Here is a 22708-nt window from a genome sequence, read left to right as displayed (position 1 = left end):
CGGGCGGGGAGCGCTCCCCCCTCCCCCCCGCCAATCCGGCTGGATCCTGTTGCGGTGCCGCTGGCGCTGCTGGGATGGATGAGGCGGGGGGGCGGTTTCCCTGCGCGGCGAGGCTGGCTGGCAGCCGCAGCGCCCGGCCGTGAGGCACCCAGCAGCCGGGCGGGAGGAGCCGCCGCAACAGCAACAGCTCCGGGGTTTGCGGGCGGGAGGCGCCGCCGCGCAGCCTGGCCATGCCGAAGAGAAAGGTGAAGTGGGGCTTGGGGGAGCGAGCGGAGCTGCCCGCGGGTGAACCGCGCTGCTCGGGGGCGGCCGCCGCGCCGCAGGGGCGGGGGGGGAGGGCGGGCTGACCGCCGCCGGGCTCGGGAGGGAAGAGGCCGCTCCGCGGGCACCGGTGCGGCGCTGAAAGGGGGCCGGCGCCTTCCCCTCACCCAGCCCGTCCCCTACCCCCCTGAGGGGGGCCCCGCTGTGGAGAGGTGGTGGTGGGGAGGGTGGTGTCTGGAAGGTTCGGCGGGGGCTCGCCGCGGCTGGAAATCCGAAAGCGGCGGCGGCGGGAAGGGGCGGGTTGGGGGGGGGGGGGGGCGGGCGGGCGAGCGTCGTCGTCGTCGTGTGCCCGCCCGGCCCGGCGCCCCCCCCTCTCCCCCTCAGGCGCCTGCGCCGCCTGACGCGGCCGGTTTGTGTTGGCAGGTGGCGGTGGCGGACGGGGAGGCCCCTCAGGAGGTAGGTGACCGGAGTCGGGGGGGAGCGGAGGGGGCTCGGCTCGGCCCGGCCCGGCCCGGCCGCTCACCCCGTTTCTCTCTCTCTTTCCCCTCGTCTGTAGCCGAAGAGGCGATCGGCGCGGCTGTCGGCTGTGAGTAGGGCGGCGAAGGGGGGCGGTCCCCTGCCGGGCTGGGGGGCGGGGGTGTGTGTGTGTGTGTGTGTGTGTGTGTGCCTCCTTGTGCCGAACCGGGGATAACCGAGGGCTGACCGTCTCTTTGACTTGTTCTTTCTCCTCAGAAACCCGTTCCTGCCAAAGCAGAGCCGAAGCCAAAAAAGTTGGCGGCAAAGGTGAGAGTCGGTGGGGGGAGAGGAGGTGGTGGATGTGCCCGGTGACATGGCATCCCATGTCGCGGCGTCTGCTCGTTTTTAATCATCTTCACCTGTTCCTTGTGGGAAGGCTCATTCAGCCGAAGTATCGTTTTCGGGTGCTTCTGCCCGTATCTCCAGGTGCATCCCACCACCGTTTGAGTACGTCCTTGTTAAACGCTCAAAAGTATTGCCTGGAAACGTGGGCACGGATCCGTGGGCGTTGGATCGTAGCTTGGTACAGAAGCAGAGCTACTTGGATGTCAAAGCAACTGTATGTAGGATTGTATTTCATCACTAACAAAAGGGGGATAAAATACGCTCACGACTTAAAGCAGTGTGTTAGGACAGGCGAAAAAATATTTGAAGTATTTAGGCAGCCACTGGAGAAGATCTGAGTTTCCAGCCATTTAGTCTAGCTTTCAGGTGTGTATGTGTAAGTAAGAGTGGTTTAGTATGATCTGCCAGTTTTTCAGTATAATCCTCGCTGTGCCAATAACTGAAACGTAAAATCCCTTGTTTCCCCAGAGAAGTAAAACAGCCTGTGTATTTGTTGGCTTGTTACGATATGTGTTGTTAAGTGTTACCTTTGTGATTATAAGCTTTTTAATATATGGATTAAAAGCATTTCAGAGGCACTAATAGAGAGCTCTGCTTTGCAGAGTTCCTGGTGTTTTCATTTTATTAATCCTGAACGGTTATTTACCAGTAATCCACCTTCGTTCTAATAGTTTGAATATCAGTGCATTCCTGTTCTCGAAGTTGTAAGCCTAAAGAATTTGGGGAAGCTTTCTGGTTTTACTTCAGTTCTGTTTCTCTTTTTTTCCATTGTCTTTGTGTGGTGCATCTAAGTCTTAATGCCCTTAGTTGATGCTGACTGATATGCATGATATGACTGACCTGCTGCCTATAACTATTTTACTTCTAGGAAGAAATATTTCCACAGTTAATAGGTGGGAACATGTTCATATAAACCAAGTACATGGCAAACAATTATCATCTTAGACTATTAAGTAGAACACCTTGCAGGAGGCCACTATGGACTGCTGCTGTAATGTGAATATGTGAACAGCCTTTTTTTTTTTTTTAATCGCTATTACCATTGGCAATTCAAATAAACATATAGCTTGTTTTACATTTGATCCTCTTTGTTCTAAAACTCATGTTGTCCCTAAAATCTTTTGTCAGTTGGAAACTTTCTTCTTGTTATTGTAAATTCTCTTTTGTTCTGATTGCGTTTTACTTCTCCAGCTTCAGTAATTTCTCATTTTAGCTATCTCTGGACTTTCTTTAAATGGGTTGCAGAAATATTTCACTGTTCATAGTAGTCAAACGATAGTTTTAAATTTTTTTTTTTAAGTGTAATCTTTATGCTGTATCGATAAATCAAAAGATGCTTCTTTGCATCAACTTTGAAACTTTTCTGACAGTATTTTTTCTGGTTGGGAGAAGTTTGCTCATTATGGAGTTACTTGGTGTTTTTTTTTAAATTAAATATTACTGTAGAAAAATACACTTTTGACAATTGAAACACAGAAGTCTAAGTATTCTGAAGTTGTCTGTTAACCTGAATTTGGAATACTGAGTTTAGCCTTCATAATTTTTTTAAGGGACTCTTTTTTTCTTTTTTCTTTTTTTTCCATTAGCATTTTTCAACTGTTTTCTTTCTTTCTGCTTTTGAGGATTTAAAAAATTGCCTTTTCTAAAAAAAGGAGTAAAGAATTTCTAAAGTTTTGTGGACATTGACAACTTAGTTACCTGAGATAAGATGCTTCAGCATTGATTTTAAAAAAAAAAAAAAAATTTAACCTTTTATCTCTTTTATATGGAATGTAACTTACTGCATGTTTGTATCCAGTGGTGTAAAACTCTTAGAACTTCTGCTCAATAGTTGCAATTAGCTGACAAATGTATTTTCATGCAGACAATATTTTACATGAGTGCTTGTGTAGAATATGAAATGTATTCAGGTAGCTATTTTAAAAGTTGCATGTGTGAAGTAAGGAAGTTGCATGTTTTTTGTAAGCAAGAATGAATGCTTGGAGTGAAGATAGTATGGAGTACTTCTGACCAAATGGTTTCTAATAGTAATCTGAGATACACATTTCTACAGTACTCAAAATATGCAAAAATGAGAACTTTATTATTTGGAGTGAATTTAGGTCAGAGATAAAAAATTAGGACATAATTTGAAGAGCATACTTATGAAATGCACACAACATTTTTTAAATGAGATTAGACACATTTTAAGGCATATCGGTGTAGTGGTCTTCTGCTTAAAGGTATAAATGCTTTATATTCTCTTGTCACTTACTCACATTGTACTTACCCAGAAAAAGTGTTATACTTTGTCACTTAGTGAAAATTTTTGTTAGTATGATTAAGTAATGTTTGACAAGATGGTGTCAAAACCAGTGCATTTATGTAATTCTGAATTGATAGAAATATAAAATATTTTCTAAGTAGGGGGATCAGCTGGAGGACAGGCAAACTTTGTAGCATTTGGTTCCTATAAGGAATGCCTGGGAGGATGTGTTACATATTTATATGAAAGTAGTTCTCAAATACTTTTTCCCTACCCACTTAACAACAGTCATGTGGGTACAGAGGATGTGACTGAGGTACTAGTAAAGGAGGACTGAAAATGATACTTCTGTGTGATTTGTTTATTTAGGTTATAGTTACTGAAACTCCCACCTGTCAATGTAAGAGAAAAAAGAGAGTTTGAAGTGTTTTGTCCTTGTCCTATTTAGAAAATAGAAGGACAACATGGCTATTGTTTTTATGCGCCACAAGGTTAAATCATATATTACAAATTGCTCTAACTACTAGAATCTATTTATCTTCTCAGCCAGTTTGATTCATTTCACTGAATATCTAAAACTGTGAATATCTAAAAATATCTATCTGTGTATAGTTTGGAAAACTTTTTTGGCAGTTAAATTATGTATTAGCTCATTGGTTGTTGGTAGCAGCTCTTCCTATTTAGCAAGTCCATCTTGTGTGGTTTTAATTATTTTCAAAGTTTACCTTGTAGGTCATAGGTTTACTTACTGGAGATTAATTTCATTGTATTTCATTGTAGGGTAAGTCTGAGGACAAGAAAGCTCAATCAAAGGGGAAGAAGGGGCCTAAAGGAAAACAGACAGAAGAGACAAACCAAGAACAGACAAAGGACAACGTGCCTGCAGAAAATGGGGAAGCTAAAAGTGAGGAGGTAAAGTTGTCTGTACTCTTTGGGGCAAAGCAGCTGGATAACTTATTGTACTGGACTATCCAAACATCTATCAGAAACATAAGCAGTTCTTATAATAGTATCTATTTCTGCCAAAAGAAAGATGTAGGCTAGTGAAACATTAGTAGATACACCTGGAAAATTCTAGTTGTGCCAAAAAGAGTTGCAGTGATGTGATAAGAGTCCCTGAAATTAAAGAAAAAGGTGAAAATTTGACTGAAGTTCCAATACAGGATAAGATACGTAAGAGAGGGGCTGTTTTTCCTGCGGGTAGGTCTTGGGGAAAATAATACAGGGTATACAGAGGGGATATTGCTCTGTGGGGGGGGGGGGGCGGGGTGTAAGGCTTTGGAGGGTTTAGTTTGGGTTTTAGTCTGCCTTTGCTGTTACTGGAAGAGAGGCTGCTTCTTGCTACAAAAATTTTTTCTGGTACATGCAATGCTGATTTTCGTGGGACTGGAAACAGTTTTCGCTTACAATCCAAAATTGAAATGCTTTAACCAAAGTTGACATAACATTTAGAGGAGTCATAGATACAGACACTGCTGGTAGAAGGAACAGGGTGGTGCAGGGGTGGAAGAGAAAGTGCAAGAACTACTAATAGTTGTTGTTGCTGAAGAAATGAAAGTGCTAAATCAGTCTTGGCTGTAGTGCTGTGCTAAAATGGCCATGTTGATGAAGTTTTTGGAGTCGCTGATCATCTAACATCCTCCACACAGTATTCTTTTTCTGGAATGTGGGCATAATTTAATTTTAAATTTAGGACAAGATCTGTAGGGAGAAGCAGTGCTTCTTACTAGGGCAGCTGTTAGCAACTGGATAAAACACAAGTCTTCATGTGGTAGCAGGCCCAGAATTAGTCTCAGGTTTCTGCAATATTGAATGCCTCACTCATTTTAATTAGTTCGGTGGAGTTTGCTGATGAGATAGATGATTTTTTTAATTTAAATGTGATTCATGCTTTCTTTCTGGTTGTTGCATTGAAAAGTAATTTTTTTAAGATAGAAAAAAAGTCTATCTGAATTCTGTCACACTGATGTATCAGTGTGCAGATAGATCTTTGAGTAGGGGGAAAAAGTACTTGTTTTTTAGGTGGATGATGGGTTTTGGTGGTTGAGGAAGGTACAGAATGGTACTTGAGTGTACAAGAGAACTTACTTTAGAGTAACAGTTTTTCATTTGCAAGCTTACATTGTGATCTTTGTGAAAAAGTTGTGCTATAACTAGGAATTCTTTAGTTGGCTTAACTTTCTTTAAGTTTCTTAACTTTTTATCGTGTAATTTGGTCTTTTAATTTTGTGCATGTAGTATTTCAGCAATATTTTGGCAATATTTCTCAACTGGGGTCTATTTAGTACACTAGTGCAGAGATGATGTAAATTTACAAGGAATGGATGGTGACTTCTGGGGCACATCTTCATTCTGGTCTCATGTTGGTCACACCAGCCGAAATTGTGGGTTTAATATCACACCTAAGTCTAGAAGAGGCCGAGGTATCGTCTGCCCTGTTGGACGCTAATGTTTTCAGTAAGGGCAGTATTGTCAGCGACGCTATCGTTGATCCACAATCTGATGAAAGGCCAGTGATGACTTCTGGTAACACTCACAGAGACTTAATGCCTGCGAGTGGAAATGGCTTCCCCATTTCATCCTTCAAAAGCTTCCCCCAGGTGGCAGTAAAGACTGAATGGGTGTTGGGGTTCCTGTTTGAGTACTGCTGTCATTAAACAATCTCTTTGGCTGGTGCTGCTGCAAAGCTTTAGAATAATTAAGGACAATTTTTATGTTAATACATAGGCTACAGTCCTTGTTTTAACCTACACTGCAAATGCAGGGAGTTTTCCAACCTAAATGGAGTTGTGATTTTAATCAATTAAGTTTGTATGAACTTGTTCTGAAGTTAAGGTGCAGCATATAGAGACTTGACTTGAAAAAGGTACAGCTCTGCTGCTACATTTCAGTTTCACTGAATGTATTTTTACAAAATTCTTTATCATAATGCGGTAGTGTTTCTAAGTCTTAGTTACTTTAAAACATGGTAAGATTTCAGAATGTGTTAGCAATGCTGCACTAAACTTCCAATACATTAAATGTATCTATAGTGTCTTTTCTAAACACCCTATATGGAGGGATTTTAACTTAGTACGTTAAAAAGCCCCCTTTTCCTGTCATAAAGGCAGTAGTTATTGCAATGGGCTTTGTTCTTAAAAAAAAAAAAAAATAAAATCCTTTGCAGTGTGTATTGAGGAGGAACAACAGCAGCATTCTGAAATTTATATGGATGCATCTGAGGAGATAGAAGCCTTTTCAAGACAGCTTGGTTTTAGTAGGTCATTATGCAAGAGAAATAAGCAGATCATGACACCAGTTTATTAAGACCGTAAAGCATGGTATGTAGAAACAAGTCATGGTTGTTCTGTATGTCAAGTTAGCTACCTTGTGCATTAAAAATACTACAAACTAAGAGGCTGAGTCACTTATAAACTGTCTGCATTGAAGTGTTCTGGTTTTTTCTCTCTCTTTTCAGACCCCAGCATCTGATGCAGCAGTAGAGAAAGAAGCTAAGTCTGAGTAACATCTGGTACCAAGTCTTTAATTGGTGGTCCTTATACCTTTCTTCTTGTACAATTCAGAGGAATATTTTTTATCAACTATTTTGTAAATGCAAGTTTTTTAGTAGTTCTAGAGAACACATTTTTAAAAAGGAGAGAATCCCAACCCAACCCATTTTTTTACATATTTAGATAAGTGTAAATGCTTTTTTAAAGTGGTAAAATCATGTACTGGTTGTCTGTTTTCTATGAAACCAGAAATTAATGGCATGTTACATTAAGGAGAGGGCTTTGAAGCCTTGATTAGGCTTCACGTTCCATAGACTGTGAGGGACAGTTTTTTCTATCCTGCTAAATGAAGCATAACACAGATCCGACTTTGGAATTCATAATGATATGTTGAGAATGTCTTAACATTTTTAGTTATTTATCTTCATCTATGGTTGTACCATCAGTAGAATTGCTTATCTAATAAAACTGCTCCCTAGTGTTGGTTTTCTTGCTGAGTGATGTGTATCTGTGACAAAGTTATTTTTGGTAGTTGCAGCTTTATTTTTTCCAACAACTTTGTAGCTGTGATGCGAAAGATTGGAAGCTTTTATTATATCTTTAAATACTGACTAAACAAAAGTTTCTGCTTGGCAGGCGTTAACTTGTTAGTCAGTATTCAAGATACTGGAACTTCACATCTGCCTTTAAAGGACAGCTTGTCTGCAGAGATCAAATGAAAAATATTTGAAATGGTCTTAGGAAAAAAAAACAATTCTAGTTTTTAGATTTAAAAAAAATGTGTGAATAAAAACAATTGTAAAATTGTTTATAGTGTTTGTGATCACCAAACAAAAGCCAAATAAAACTTGATTATGAAAGGATGTTTTTGTAGCTCCTGCATTGACTATGACGGCTCACAATCTAAGTGGTGTAGTTTTTAATTCTTAACCATGTTTTTAATATTGTTTAAAAACTTACTTTCCAAGAGAGAGGTGGTAATGCAGGGAGTAGCAAGTAGAACACAGTAGTTGCAGTCTTAATAAGGACTTCCAGTTTGAAAGCTGACAGGTTTGTGCTGCTTTTGTTAACCTTAAGAAAAAAAAAAGTCAATAATTAGCATCACATGTTTTCATCTGTTTGGCATCTAGGAGTTTGCATATGCACTCGTGTAAATAACTGCTTTAAGGAAGATGCACAAAGCAGTCCTCCTGAATGTTAACTGACCAGATAGTGTTGACTGTTGTGTTGGAACCGTATTGGATTTTCCCCAAATCCAACCTTAAAATCAATAAAGCTTCAGATGTTTGGGGAAAAACGAACCTTGGCTGTGAACTTTCCCAGGTAGCTGGATGCATGTTGTGGAACCCATCACAGAGGATGGGATGGGGAACAGCCTGGGCAGGAGCAGGGAGGGAAGCACAAGAGGAAGCTTCCCTCTTGGTGCTGCTGATGACCTGTTGGGTGAGCTTACTGTCCTGTGAGCACATGTGCCCGCTGGGTAAGGCTGTAGGGTGACAGAGCCTTGTTTCAAATAAAACACAGCTGTGTGGAGAGCTAATTCCTGTAGAACAAAACTGTCCCGATTTTCCGTGCTGTATTTGAGAATATTAAATCCGTCTTGCTGAAGAGTTAACAGCCTTTCATCAGAAGGGGGCATATTAAGTATATATTAGTTAACCTCAAAATAAAAAAAAAATCGAATCTGTACTCAGCATTATTTCAGTTCTCCCATAGAGTGCAGAGTTGTTTTGTGATTGTTTCCCCCCCTTCCCTTCTCCTATTTCACATTATTTTGCTGAATCGCAGCAGGTACTAGCATGGTTTTATCTTGCCAGTCTTATTTGATGCCAGTCAGACAACTGTCAACCTTGTCTTGGGAGGGATCAAGATCAAAAAGTAACGTTCGTTCATTTCTTTTTCTTTTTTCCCCTTGACAGAGAACTTGTTTATGCTCTTAAGTAACACCTGCAAACACAGTATCTCCTTCCTGTGCGTTTTCGGAGCCTTTTTCAAATTGTCGTACAGTTATTTCTAAAAACCACTTTAGTTTCACCTCTAACTTATTTTCTTAAACAATGCTATCATTTCAGAAAGCGTTTCACCATTTTTACTTCTTCAGTACTTAAGCGATGCTTAACTTTTTCTTCAGCTGATCTATAGGATGTCCTCCAGCACTGGACCTTCTGGCCCGTTTCCACCACAGCTGTGTTTCTAGCAGAGCGCACCTCATCTGGGCAGTGGCTTTGGTTTCAAGTTCTTGGATATTCCAACACTGTAAATTTCTGCCACTTTTTTGAACCCCCTTGCCTTCCTCCCAACTCCCCCACCTTATTTGATCATTTAATTAAGTAGTAGGGTGACATAGCTACATGACGGTCTTTATTTTCTACTTTTAGCAAGTCAAAACCACCAGTTTAAATGACTAATAAACTTGCAGGAAAATACCCCAAAATAACCTCTCATCTCCTTTTACTGAATACCTGCTTCTCATGCATTCTGGGTTTCTGATCTTGAGATCCTGATGACTTTCAGTGTCTTTTTTCTAACATCTGTTATCTACTGTTCAGTTTATTGTAACTGCTCCCTAATATTTACTCTTGGAGACAAAAAGTTGTTTTTTTTTTTTTACTTTATTATGGAAGTGAAAGGACTTGGCAAGGGCAAATCGGTGACAGCTTCTCTCAAGCAGGAGAGAGGAATTTTCGTGCTGGCAGAAGGAAAGGACAGAGGTGGTTGCACCAAGAGCACATGAGCCCTAGATCTGTTTTGAGCAGTGCAGCCCACTTGATGCGGTAAGGAATGAAATAGTCCTTCCTAGTTACATAAAGTATGCCTAGGAAATAGGTGTAGGTGAATCAACTATGAATTTTGATTGATTCTGCAGTAGATAGATACTATTGCCCTTCTCCATGCAGGACGAAATGCCAACGTGGAAGAAAACACCACTTTGGCTACTGAGAAAATGAGGAATTCTATAAATTGGCATTAGCTGTCAATTCTGCCTGTGGAGAATTGGAGCAGAAGGTATTTAAATTTGTCTGACAAAAATTTCTGTGCTTCAGAAAAAGTGCTTCTTTCCTGTACAGTACCAGCTCTGTGCAACTAAAGAATAGAGTGAACTCTAATGCAGATTTGCATACAGCGCTACAGAACACATACATAACGGAGAACCATCTGGTTCAAAATACAATGTGAAGAGAACATGTTTCTTTGAAGTTACTCAATCATAGTTGTATGCTGCTACTAGTTGTTCTGGTTAAGAGAGTGCTGGTCCGTACATGTTCATGCTGCACCATTCTGGAATTAATTTTCTAGTGTCGACTTAATGACAGCTCTCTAAAACACGAACACAGTGAGGACGCTCAAGTGCATCCATGTTTAGCTAATGAACGCTGATTTGCTTGGCATTGAAATCTAGAGGAACAAAAGTGGCCTTTAAGAATGATGCGGCTGAAGCTTTGCAACAAACACAGGAAGCGGAAAACCATGTATCTCTCTTAAAGAGAAGTTTTTAATGGACAGGTTACCTATTTTTGTTTTTTCCTGTACCTAAACTGTGATGATGCAGGAGCACTAACCAGGCAAGGAGGTGGAGTGGAGTGGGAAGCAGAGGCAGCAGTCCGGGGAAGCTGCATGCTGCTGGGCCTGCGCTTCAGGTCTACAAAAGCTCTTTGTCAAAAGCTGAAAGCACATCTGAGGTAGCGAGATTAATAAAGTACACATGCATTTCTACAATGATATGTAAAAATATTTTACTTCAAAGGTTCTAAAAACCTGTACCAAGCTGCCACAGGTAGAGAATGGAAAAAGAAAGAACAGCTCAGATTTAAAATACAGCATTGCTACGTTCACATTAGAATCCACACTGGGCAGAAGTGAGAAACAACTGTAAGGGGGAAAAAAAACCCCAAAATAAAATCCCCCATAAAGAGGCTCCCAAAGCCAGGGTGGGGTGGAATTAGCGCTGGCACCTGTTTGCAGAGAGGAAGCATGGGGCACTGGGGCAAAGCTGCTGGTTTTGGGAAGGTGATGCCAGAAAAGTGCTGCCTTCCTCCACAGGGGTGGGGAAACGCCACCACTCCTTAAAACGAGGTTTAGGGTGGCCGAGGTGCCCCGAGCATCACACCCGGGGAGCCTCGGTGGCACAGAAGGTGACCCATCGGTCTGAGGGGTCAGGAGATCCGCCTGAAGTGGCAACAGGAACCAAGAGACAACGACTACTGTGTAGAAACGCTGTATTAGGTGATGCACTGTTTGCAAACACACGCGCTGCCGCCCGAGCTGTTTCAGATCTCCGTCAGCCCTCCAGCGGCCCCGGGCACGCCGGGCAACGTGCGAGGCTTCGAGACGAAAGTCTGGGCCCCGCAGCACCCGGTGCCCTCTTTTTTTCGTCCTTCCCCCGGCCCCGCCACGGGCTCTCGTCGTGTGGCGGCGGGCTGTGGCTGGTCCCCACCGGTCCCGGCCTGACGGGGCCGGGCCGCGAAAGGCAAGGGACGGCTGGCCGGGCCGGGGCAGAAGCCGCGTCACTGGGCCCTTGGGCGACTGCCGCCAGCTGCGGGTGCTTCTCGGCGCCTTGCCGACGGCCCCGCGCGCTCCCGCCCCTCAACGGCAACCGCCGCGCGCCCCGCTGATGCCTCCCCCACCTCAGCGAGCGGCCCCACCCACCCGCTCTCCGTCACCTACTCGCCTGCCGCACGCAATCCTTCCGCGCCGGGGCCTCGCGTTTCCCCACCGGACACCTCCTCCGCCCTCCCCGCCGCCCTCCTCCCCACCCCCCACCCCGACCCCGTGTATCTTCCGCGGCCACACGCTCACCACCTCACCCCACCGCCCGCCGGTCCCCGCGTGCCCGCTACAGGGACTACTTTTCCCACACCCCCTCCGCCCTCCGGGGCGTGCCCGGCGCAGGTGGCAGCGGCGGTGCTGCGACCTGTCGCTCGGCAGCGTCAGCGGCGGTGGTGGCGGCGCCGAGGCTGCGCCAACGCGGGGGAGGGGAGGAGAGCCGGAGCGCGAGCCCGACGGGGGGCGGAGGCGGCTCGCTCCCGCGCGCGGAGGGAGGGAGAGGAGGGGAAAGGGGGGGGGGCGGTTGGCTGGCGGTTGGCGGTGGGGGAGGGGCGGCGCTGACAGGGCTATGCCGAGCCGGGCCCTGCCCGCCCCAGCCGCTGCCTGAGCCCCTAATCCCTGCCCGGGCAGCAACGGCCGCCGCCAGCAGCGATTGTGCCGAGAGAAGAGAAAGCGAGGGAGGGAGGGAGCAAGCAAGCGAGCGGCGGCTGCTGGGCTAGGGCCGCCATGGCTGAGCCCCCGGCCTCTTCCAACTCCGGCGGCGGCGTGTCCCTGCCGCTCATTGAATCAGGTAAAACCGCCGGGGCGCGAGCGGCCGCGGGCCAGGGCGAGAGCTACCGCCGGTGCCGCCGCCGCTCCCTGCCGCCATCTTCCTGACCGCGGTGATGAATTACAGTCACCCCAGGGACTCCCCTCCCTCCACCCCCCCTCGCCCCAGCCAGCCCCGGACTCATCCCCCCCCCCGTCTCTCCCCGTGTCTCTTGCAGAGCTCTACTTCCTCATAGCTCGGTTCCTGACCACCGGGCCCTGCAGGAGAGCGCTGAAGGTGAGTACCGGGGCGCCGCACGCTCACCTGGGCGCACCGGCTCGCACCCCTCGGCCATTCGCTGCCGCAAAGAGGATTGAAGGGGAGGTGTGAACAGCCGGTCAACCCCCCGCTCCCCCTCCCCCTCCCGAGCCCTTTTGCGGCAGCAGCCGCTTGAGAAGCCGGAGGCTTTGCTCGTCCCTAACTCTGTATTTTTTTCCCTTTTCTCTGCAGGTGCTGGTGCAGGAGCTGGAACAGCACCAGGTCTGTGTGGGCTCTGATGAAATCATCTCTCGCGCTGTAGTCAAAAGTTTCCTTTACAAGTCATTGAAGTTTCTTCCACTCTACTGTCTCAACTTTTTCCCCTCAGCACACGTTGTTTTGGATGCGATCTATTCCTCCTTTCTCTAACCACTGAGTTTTTTGTGTTTTTGTTTGTTTTTTTTTTCCCTCCATTTAGTTGCTTCCTAAAAGGTTGGATTGGCAAGGAAATGAGCATTATAGAAGTTACGAAGAATTGGTGAGACTTTTTTTTTCTTTAAAACTTTTAATTAGGATGATAACATTGATGTTAGACCCTTTACCTTTAAAAGTAGGCCCAAAGCTTTACCTTACATTTTCATTCCAGTTCTGTTAAGACATTGGAGTTATTTTGGAAAGAGCCTTTAATTTCTTTACATTAGACTAACAAAAACACAAGTGGTGTTTTAAATTGAGGATATTGTTTACATAGCAGAGGTGGAGCTTGGCGTTGTGCATTGGTACATGGCACTGCCTACATATAGGGAAGAACCAATCTGAAGCAAGGTTTCATTTCAGAGTTTAACGAGCAAGTTTGTTAAACGCGTTTTGATTTGACGGTATTTATTTTCTGGTTGGCTTCCTTCATCGGTCCCTTTCAACAGATTAGGAAATGAAATCGCTGTTCAGAAATCAAGGGTTGGCAGTTCTGGTGCCTATGAGTATGCTCTTTATCTCTGGCTCCTCACTGGTCATAGCTTTGTTTCTAAATATTAGAAAGATATGAGTGATTTCTCAACAGCATGTACTTTATGCCTTCTATGACTGATGTTGTTTGCTCTAAATGTTTTAACTTATATCCGTTTCAGAATGGAAAGATGTCTTTCTGTAGGTGTTTTATTTTACTGCTTCTTAAATGGCAAAGTATATTTGGCAGTTGAATCTTGTGAAGTGGTGGTATGGCAGTGCATACCCAGTGTGGTTTTATCCTGTTTTATTTTAGCTGATCTTGTTTTCTTTAAAGAGATGTTTATTCTCGCTTCCCCTTCTCCCCCAAAGATTCAGTCATTCCAGATTAATTGACTGGCTTCTCCCTTAGCCATCAGTTTGTGTATTGTTATAGTTAAATCTCCTTGTCCTTGTGTATCACTTGAAGATCTCAGAATCATATTTGCATAGAGAGGGAATGAAATTTTGTTTGAAACATTTTCTTAATTATTTAAGTGCTGCTTAAAGTGATAAACTGGATTCCATTTCTTGTCAGTGTGGTCAGTTGAGCAAATGAGATTTTAAATTAATGCTTTAAGTCGCTAAAAATCCTAGTCTTGCTAAACAGGAATACTTTCAAGCTCTGACTTGAATTTAGCAAACAGGAAAGTAGTATTAAGTTCAAAAAGGATTGTTTGGAGTTTTTTGGTTGGTTGGGGTTTTTTTGACCCCAGTTCTTCTGACAAAAAAAGTGGTGGTATTGGGAGATGCCATGTGCAGATCCTTCTGACTTCAGCAGTTTTTTTAACTATATTTATTATGCGTATACAGTTGTCAGATTAATTCTTCTAATATGTGCTGCTTCTGCAGCTTTTTCCTACACAATTTAGAAGAAGTCTCTACACAGGGTAATAGTATTTCAGAATATCCAAATTAATCTTCTGAAGGTTTTAGTTTCTCCTTTTGAGGGGCTTTGGGAACCTCTTGTTGTCCCATTGGTCTCACTTGGAATTTTCAGAGACCACAGGCAAATGCAGTCGTGTGGTGCAATTATTTCTTTTCCTCTCTGTTCATCATGGAGTTGGAGCAAGACTTTAAAATAACTGTTCCATCCAAAATCTGAGTAAAACCTTAAAAAGGAAATTAATTGCAAGGTTTTGTATGCATGCTTCTATTAGGGATTTTATTTGGAATATATACTTCCTGATGATGGCACACGAACAAAATGGTTTATGATACTTGGCATAAAGTATGCTGAGCTTTCTTTCCTGAATGTTGTGGCTGGTGCTGCTCTGTACCAATTCAAGAGGCAAAATTGATAAATTATGAAAAAGTCCATTTTGTAATCTTTGGCTACCAAATATGTTTCTCATAATCAACCTTAAGGATCTGATGAGCTGATTTGCTTGCATATATTTGGCTGTGTTGTAATGTTAACTATTTTACTGATACTACCACCTTCCCTCCCCCTCAGGAATGCAACCTGTACCCCCGCAAACTTCATACATTATGTGGATTTTTATTATTAAACCAAGTATTCGGCTGTGGCTTAAATTGTATGTTCTCAATACTTACTGTGCATTTGGGCAACTTTTTGTTGAACAGACCTTAGGTGACAGCATGTGGTATTTTTATTCCCACTGTTCTGGTGATGAGATCAGCCTTGTTAGGACTTCGTCTAAATTCAGTCAGTAGGCTCAGGGAATAGCATTGTAAGCACGAGTTAGTTCTGCCTGTGTTCTGAGCTACGTGGGCCAGAGGCCACATACCTGTGTTGGTGTGGCCCTCTGCCTCTCCTGACTGTATTGGCTGGGAATAGTCTGGCTGCTGAAGTGGCAGTGTGGCTTCTGGGTCTAACTGGTTTTTGCCTGGCCAGATCAGAGAGCGGAGTAAGCATGGGGCTGTTTGTGCCTGCTGATTCAGATCTCCCCAATAGTTTAAATTTATGATTCTGATGGTTTGGTTTATTTGAGTCTGTGTAAACTCTACTGTGCATATTTAACTTCAGCATTATTGTGATTAACTTTATAGTTAGATAAGGATTTCTTTCACTGAACTCCCAGAAAGAAGAGGGGGAAAAGATACTTAAAAACCACGCACAGCTGCTCTTGACTGAGACATCTGAGTGTGTGTGGGAGTGTATTTTTTTAGATTGTTAGATGTAGATAGCATGGGATCCTTCCTGAATGGACGGATGACTGTTTTGATCCTTTTGGTTTAAGGAAGTAGGGCAGTCTTCTGCTATGTAGTACTGGTTCTTCAAGGAAACTTATTTCCAGAGAGATTGTACTCAAACCTACTAGTTCGCAGTTTACTGAACAAGTACTGTGTGACCAAAGTACTAGTTGTGTAAATTGTTGTGCTTCACTACGATGAAATTCTCCATGATCTTGAATTATGAGGGTTTTCATTTTAATAAAAATAATTGGGTTAATTAGGCAAAGACACTCACTGTAGGGTGCCACACAAGTGGGTGCCACAGGTGTGAGTATCACAGGCTTTCAGTAGTAAAATACTGATGTGCAGTAAGTAATTTTACCACAGTGATTTTTACTACAGCTCTCCCATTCTTGGAGAGTACTCACTGAATTTACTAGATCAGAGCTTAACGGAATTGATTTTGTTTTGCAAGTTGAACTTCAAAATATTTAAACAATGTTTAATACACCCATGAATATTGATGCTTTTAGATACGTCTGTTCTGGATGTACCATATAAATTTTTCAAACTTAAATTTCTGCCAGGTGCTGTCCAACAAGCATGTGGCTCCAGACCATTTGTTACAAATTTGCAAGCGTATTGGACCTATACTCGATAAGGAGATACCACCCAGCATTTCGAGAGTGAATTCCTTACTTGGTGCAGGGAGACAGTCATTGTTACGTACAGCAAAAGGTATGGTGTGTTTATTATTTGAAATGGGTATGATACATTTTCATAAGTAATATGGTGAAGACTTTTGGAATACTTGAAAGTGGTGAGCTTTCACCAAAATTGAGCCCCACTTCTTCTGTACTGTGTTTAGTGAACTAAAACACCAGCAATCTTTGTATTAGTGTTATACTTATATAGTGATTATTGTGAAGAGAAGGTTTTCAGTTGCATCACAAGAATCACTCTTGAGTGCTAAGGCTGCTGAGCATGGCTAGTTTTCAGTGTTACTGCAATATAATGAATCATCAGGACACAGGTACTACTTCTCTAACATCTCCCAACACTCCCAGTAGTGTGTTGGTTTTGAATGCGGTAGCTGCTTTACTCTGTTCCATGCAAACACGAGACAGTAACACCAGATTTCTGAAAGTTTTCTTGGTTAATGCAAATGGCATCAAAATTAGTACTTATGAATTCTGTATATACGCAGGAAGAAAGTCCTTGCCTGTAACTTAAATGGAATGATTGGCAATGCACAAGCACGTTATTTGATAGAGTAGATTTTAGCTTTAGATGTATCTCTTTGAATGTTTCTGGGAGGGGGGGTGGTTCACATGTTTGTATGAAGTTCTGTTGGGTAGCTAGGTCCTATGATGTGGAACTGGTTTATGGGGTACTACTGTGTTTTTAGTTATCTGTCCTAACTGCTTTAAAGGATGCACAGTAAATGACAGTGACTGATCTATCCCGAAAATCAGGATTCAATTATTTCAGCATGAGCATGTCAAAATGACTGTCAGTGGAGGAATGTTTTTTTTTTTTAAGAATCGCAGAATTGTCGGGTTGGAAGGGACCTCTTGAGTTCATCTAGTTAAATAATTTCATACTATTCAATAAAAATAATATTTATGAATAAATATTCGTGAGAAGGTTAAAAATCTTAAATGCTTTGCACTGAGAACAAGTAGAAAAAAAATCAATTTTGTATTATGTGAACTGTAGGGACAACACCATTTCGGAGTAATTTCAAAGTTTGGTGGTTGGTTGTGTTGGGAGCTTTTCCTCCTGTTACTTTGTAAAATGGATTTTTCTCTCCCCTGATGCTACACTGTTCGTGAAAAGTTTTGGGGCATTTGGTGTTTCTGTTTTTTCAGTTGTTTCAATGCTGCGTTTGAGACCACCTATAGATATGTTTTTCTACCATGTTTTGGAACTGCAGCTCTCTCAGCATTTTTAACATGTATTTATGACAAACTTCAACCAATTGGTTTTCAAGATTGCAGGAACACTGTTTGGAAAGGCTCTGCATTTGCTGCTCTTCATAGAGGAAGACCTCCTGAAATTCCTGTCAACTATGGCACACCACCGAATCTTGGTAAGCTCTTCTCAACTCTCATCGCTGCTGCTGTGAGCATACGATGTGTCTCTCGATACTGGCCTCGCTACAACACTGAGAATTGCACCTCAGAACTGGATCTGGAGGGTTATCTGGAGAACTTCATGTGACTTCACTGGAGTTACGTATTGGGTACAGAGGTCTGCTTTCAGCACTAGTGAGACAGTAACCTCTAGATGACATCGTTTTCATTCATAAAGCCCCTGTATTAAGTAGATAAAGCTACAGAAAATAAAAATAATTTGTCTTTAGATAGAAGGACTCTTGTTTGATTTAAGGTATAGAAAGCCATGGGAAAATAAAGATAACATTTATCACATCTTATCTAGAGACTGAAGTTTTGATAGGAGCAAGTTTAAAATACTGTCTTGGTTTTATACGTTGAAAAAATTGCAAGTACAAAAAACCATGATGTTATGATATCTGAAAGTCAGTTCAACTAAGTCCTTAAGTAAGATATTAATGCAAGTTAGATAAAGTAATGTTTTACAATAGACCTGTTTTAAATATCAGTATGTTCATTCTTTGATTTCTTTGTATTCTAGTGGAAGTACATCGAGCAAAGCAATTAACTGGATATGCAAAGTTCAGTACTTCATTTCCAGGAAGTATGTATCAGCACGTCAAGATGCACAGACGGATTCTTGGCCATCTTTCTTCTGTATATTGTGTTGCATTCGATAGGACTGGACATAGAATATTTACTGTGAGTTGATGAAATAGATCCAAATCTGAATATAGTTCTAGAGGGATGCAAGGAAAAGAACCTTGAAATGCATATTATGCTAAAACTTCTGGAGGTCGGTATCAGTAGTGTTAAAACATAGCTGATTAGCTCCATCGCTGTGCTTAAGTAGAACAATTTGATGTAATTAAAGGTCTGAAACATGTAAGAAATCGTCGTACTTAATATCTGTTTAGGTGTTGGCATTGATGTCATGTTGATGCTTTATGCAGTGACGTAGTTCAATGTTAAGCATGTTTCATATTTATGAAGTGGCAGAGAAGAGATTGCTTTTACAGAACAGTACTTTCATCGACCCTTGCCATTACTGTAAGGAATCCCCTCAAACTTATCCCAGACTTCTTGCAGTATATGATATAGATCTGTGGAGATTGCAGTGTAATCCTGAACCGTAAGTGAACATTTTGGCTTTCTTGATGTTGGTTGTATGACTTCATTTCTTTCAGCTGAAGTAGCATACATAGTTTTAAACAGAAGTGCAATTTACCAAGCTGTGGAAAAGCTGAGTTAGGTTCTTTAAAGGAAGCCTAAAATTTTATCCTGATTGTCTTTGAAAATCCTTGCTGAGCATAATAAATATTTCTTTCTAGGGCTCAGATGACTGTTTGGTAAAGATTTGGTCAACTCATAATGGCAGGTTATTTGCCACATTACGAGGACATTCAGCAGAGATTTCTGATATGGCTGTCAATTATGAAAACACTATGATTGCAGCTGGAAGCTGTGATAAAATGATCAGAGTGTGGTGTCTGAGAACTTGCGCACCAGTTGCGGTCCTCCATGGACACACAGGGTCCATTACTTCATTACAGGTATGTTAAGTGTTTCAAGATATTGAAGCACAAATAATGTAGATGGATTGTAAGAAGCAACCAGTCCATCAAACTCAAATTTCACTTGACAGCATAGTATGGACAGTTCGAAGGTATTTTAATCAAATAGCAGAAAACAAGAAATTGGGAAAAAAAAAAAAAGATGCTGTTGCACCTGATTTGAAAAGTTAACAATCTGCTTTAGTAATAGGATTTATATTGAGGGGATGCCCTAAGATTAGCTAGCTTATTGGTAAGAAATAACCAGTTTCCTTGCTTGCTTATTGAAATTGAAACATATATATGAAAAACATAGTTACATGAATGCTGTACACCCTTTCTGTCTTTATGTTACAACTTTTTGAAAAGGAAGATTGATACTTCATTTTCTGTTTGTGGAGAAAAGCACTTTGTAGTTGCTATTACTAGGTTAAGAAGTAACTTGCCAAATGCACATCTTGCTTTTTTCATGTCTAAGTGCGAGGTACTAATGTTCTGTTTCCCATGAAGGCTGGCAAGTGAATGGCAAGTAACTTTCACCGTGCCTGTTGCTGTGGTTTTCACAGAACAGAAATTGCTTCTGTGTGACTGCCTGTGGGAATATTAAAATCTGAACATTTAAATATTGTTGTCAAAAATTAGTCAAAACCATAGGAGAAACTGTGGGTTTTTTAACCACAGTTAAAAAAAAAAAAGTACAAAAAAAAAAAAAAGAGTTCCTTGCCTCCCTGAAATTCTTGAGTATTTAACTGAAGACAGTGATGGGAATTCTTCTTCACTTAAAAAAGATCACTACTTGTAATACTTGAACTGTTGGAACCAAAGAGAATTCCTGTGAAAAATCGTGTCTTCCTATTGTCTGTTACTGGAGACGTGATATGCTGGTTTATGTGCATGAGTGTTCTGTTCCACTGTGATTTTTACAGCTTCAGTGATATGGGTATTTGTCTTAAAAAATAGAAGTTATTTCAAAAGTGTAAAGATGTTCAGTGTAATATGTTGTGTTCTTAAATTTGAAGGCATTGTGATACTTTTAAGTGCTATTGGTAGTCCTTAAGATTCAGCCATGTTTTGGCCTTTCTAATTCCTTATTTAACAGCTAAACTAGTAGTTCGTTATCCAGATTTGCCGTGTTTTTCAATGAGACAAACAGGCTTATGTTGAGGGGTGAAGCATGGCTACCTGCCAGCTTGTGAAGTTCAGTACAAAATAATTTTGCAATTTTTTTCAAAATGCTGCCTCCAAGAGTAATCTCCGTATTTGCAGTTTGTGGTATTCATTGTGGTTTTTTATTTCTTTGTTTTTTAATTGCAAAGCTCTTACGGTGTTTGTTTTATTGTAGTATTGTGGATTATTTTTTTTTGTTTAGGCGTTCTTAATAATACTGTAATTGCAATATGTACATTGTATATGGCTGTTTCTAGTGGTAGTAGTAGTAATTAACTTGTGTTCTGTAAATTTTTCTGAAGAGTAGCTCTGTGCATAGACATAAATCCATGTCTTGAAGTATGTGTGAGGACTTCCTGTAAATTTATATGTTATGTTGGGTCACACGTACTTGGACTATCTCATAACTGATGCTCTACTTAATTACAGAATTTTAAAGTAAGCCTGTCTTGCAAAACTTCCTTCCTTTTTTTTTTTTTTTTTTAGTCTGCTTGTTAGTGAATGATTGTGGTTAGTAAAGACTTCAGAAACAAAGCAGTGAATGAATTGGTTTTATATAATGCAGTAATTGAAACATAAACCACAAACTTATTTTAAAGTACAGGAGATGTTATTTTGTAAACATAAATGGCAGTTATCAATAACTGCTTTAGCAGTTTTAGTGAAAAATCCAAAGTAAACGAAGGTTTTACGTTAATGTGTTTAGAAGTTCATAAACAGTTTTAAATGTGTTTTTTGTATGTGTCTGATTTTACTTTCTTCTCTTTAGTTTAGTCCAATGGTGAAAGGCTCCATGCGATACATGGTCTCTACTGGTGCAGATGGAACTGTTTGCTTTTGGCAATGGGATACAGATTCCATGAAATTCAAGTATGTAAATGGGTTGCTGATTAACTCTATGCCATACTGTGCTTGATTAAACTAAGTCGAGGGCTTTTAATAAGCTACAATAATTTGGGGTTTTGTGATAATAAAAATGTTGTGGAAATAACCTATTATGTAATTATTTTAAAGCACCATCACTAACTATATTGTTTACAAATTTATGTTATTCCGTTTTCCTGGGAGATTAGTTTGAAAATATATTAACTTCTTACTGCACTAAAAGTAGAAACGTAGGACAACTGGAATTGCTGCAAACATAAATATGTTGGAGTAGTAAAATAAAGCTTTTTGCTTGTGTTGAGTTTTTCGATGGTCCTGTAGTTTCAGGATGTCTCTTACAGAACTTGCATGCAGAGTATGTTCAGGATAGTTTTTAAATGTTCTATATATGATTGCTGTTTATTTGTTAAAAAAAAAAATTAAATGATTACTGGAAAGAAGAGATCTGGGATCATCAGTCTGCGTCTCGTATTGTGCCATATAACGGTAGCTGGTGTAAAACAATCCATTTTACATTAGAGTAGCTATTAAGAAAAAACACAGCAGTACTTTAGAAAGCAGAAGATTATTTTACTACTTAATTCAAACTTGTGATCTTAAGGTAATAGAATTGCAGCAAAAACTGTCAAGGTTGTAGTTTCATCTGAAGAATCTTTTAGGGCTGTGAGCTATAGCAGGGGAGTTTAAACTGGATCTTAAATTCATCTTCTAAAATTAATTTAGAGGACTGTATGAGATGTAAACTTTGTTTAAATTAGTATAAGCATGGACTTAAATTGGTTTAAGCATTGGTAGGTTTCAAAGCAGCATTCCTAGGATTTGAATCTCTGCAGTGTGTATCATACAACCATGAGAAATATTCTTACACTGAAGGTCTCAATATTCGTTTTGATAAAGAGAAAACACTTGAACAGAAAAGCATTAGAATAGTAAGTAAAAAAAACTATAATGCTTGTAAGTGGCGCAGTTTGCTGGATTTCTCCTTAATGTAGTTCTTGGTAGCTACTTTCTGTGAGATTATGGACATGTCAACTGGAAGAGTGTGTACATGACTTGCAGAACAGGAAACCAGTCTTTTCAACCACTGTGTGCACAATGTTGCAAAACTTTTATGTACTTCTGTAAAATTTTATGATTTTGTACAGCATTCTGCAGTAGTGGTATTTGGTAGGCCTTATTTCATGTACTGTTGGTGGTTTGTAATGTGAGGGCAGGAGTTCAATACTTCGTGGATGTGTTATGGAGGGGGCAAGTCATACTTACTGAAGGATAAGAGAGAATAAATGTTCTTTGGCGTACTGTGTTATCCTTACTAGGTAATAGCAGAAAAATTCATAAGCTGTGTGGGCCTTGAGTATCATTTGTGTATGTGTGTACGATAATTTTTAAAACTAAACCTTACTATTCATCCTCCTATACAAGACTTGCAGATATTACTGTACGTATTTAAGAAG

The 22708-nt window shown here is 41.3% G+C and overlaps 2 protein-coding genes across 4 annotated transcripts in view; both read left to right on the top strand.

Annotated features, from left to right (window-relative positions):
- The first annotated feature begins 26 nt into the window (after positions 1-26).
- On the top strand, positions 27-8464 carry HMGN1 (high mobility group nucleosome binding domain 1). Of its 3 annotated transcripts, XM_074154327.1 has the most exons (7): positions 63-245; positions 685-717; positions 818-847; positions 994-1044; positions 1204-1336; positions 4148-4279; positions 6825-7746. In XM_074154327.1, exons 1-7 carry the CDS (start codon positions 79-81, stop codon positions 6870-6872), a joined length of 594 nt encoding a protein of 197 aa, XP_074010428.1. In that variant the 5' UTR covers positions 63-78; the 3' UTR covers positions 6873-7746. The 3 variants fall into 3 exon arrangements, with proteins under 3 accessions (XP_074010517.1, XP_074010604.1, XP_074010428.1); XM_074154416.1 differs by lacking the exon at positions 1204-1336 and having other exon boundaries at positions 27-245; positions 6825-8464; XM_074154503.1 differs by lacking the exons at positions 818-847; positions 1204-1336 and having other exon boundaries at positions 43-245.
- A 3495-nt stretch (positions 8465-11959) lies between these two features.
- BRWD1 (bromodomain and WD repeat domain containing 1) overlaps positions 11960-22708 on the top strand; it is a 59642-nt gene continuing 48893 nt past the window's right edge. Inside the window, exons 1-9 of the mRNA XM_074144861.1 lie at positions 11960-12193; positions 12390-12448; positions 12662-12691; positions 12888-12947; positions 16120-16270; positions 17526-17624; positions 18191-18351; positions 18981-19202; positions 21139-21239. Of these exons, the coding sequence (XP_074000962.1) occupies positions 12130-12193; positions 12390-12448; positions 12662-12691; positions 12888-12947; positions 16120-16270; positions 17526-17624; positions 18191-18351; positions 18981-19202; positions 21139-21239 (947 nt within the window). The 5' untranslated portion in view covers positions 11960-12129. The remainder of the gene's footprint in view (positions 12194-12389; positions 12449-12661; positions 12692-12887; positions 12948-16119; positions 16271-17525; positions 17625-18190; positions 18352-18980; positions 19203-21138; positions 21240-22708) is intronic.

This window comes from Numenius arquata, chromosome 1 (genome assembly GCF_964106895.1).
Source record: "Numenius arquata chromosome 1, bNumArq3.hap1.1, whole genome shotgun sequence".
NCBI classification, from domain to species: Eukaryota; Metazoa; Chordata; class Aves; order Charadriiformes; family Scolopacidae; genus Numenius; species Numenius arquata.
Note: the sequence above shows the minus strand (reverse complement) of the source record. Positions and strands in the feature narration are given on the sequence as shown.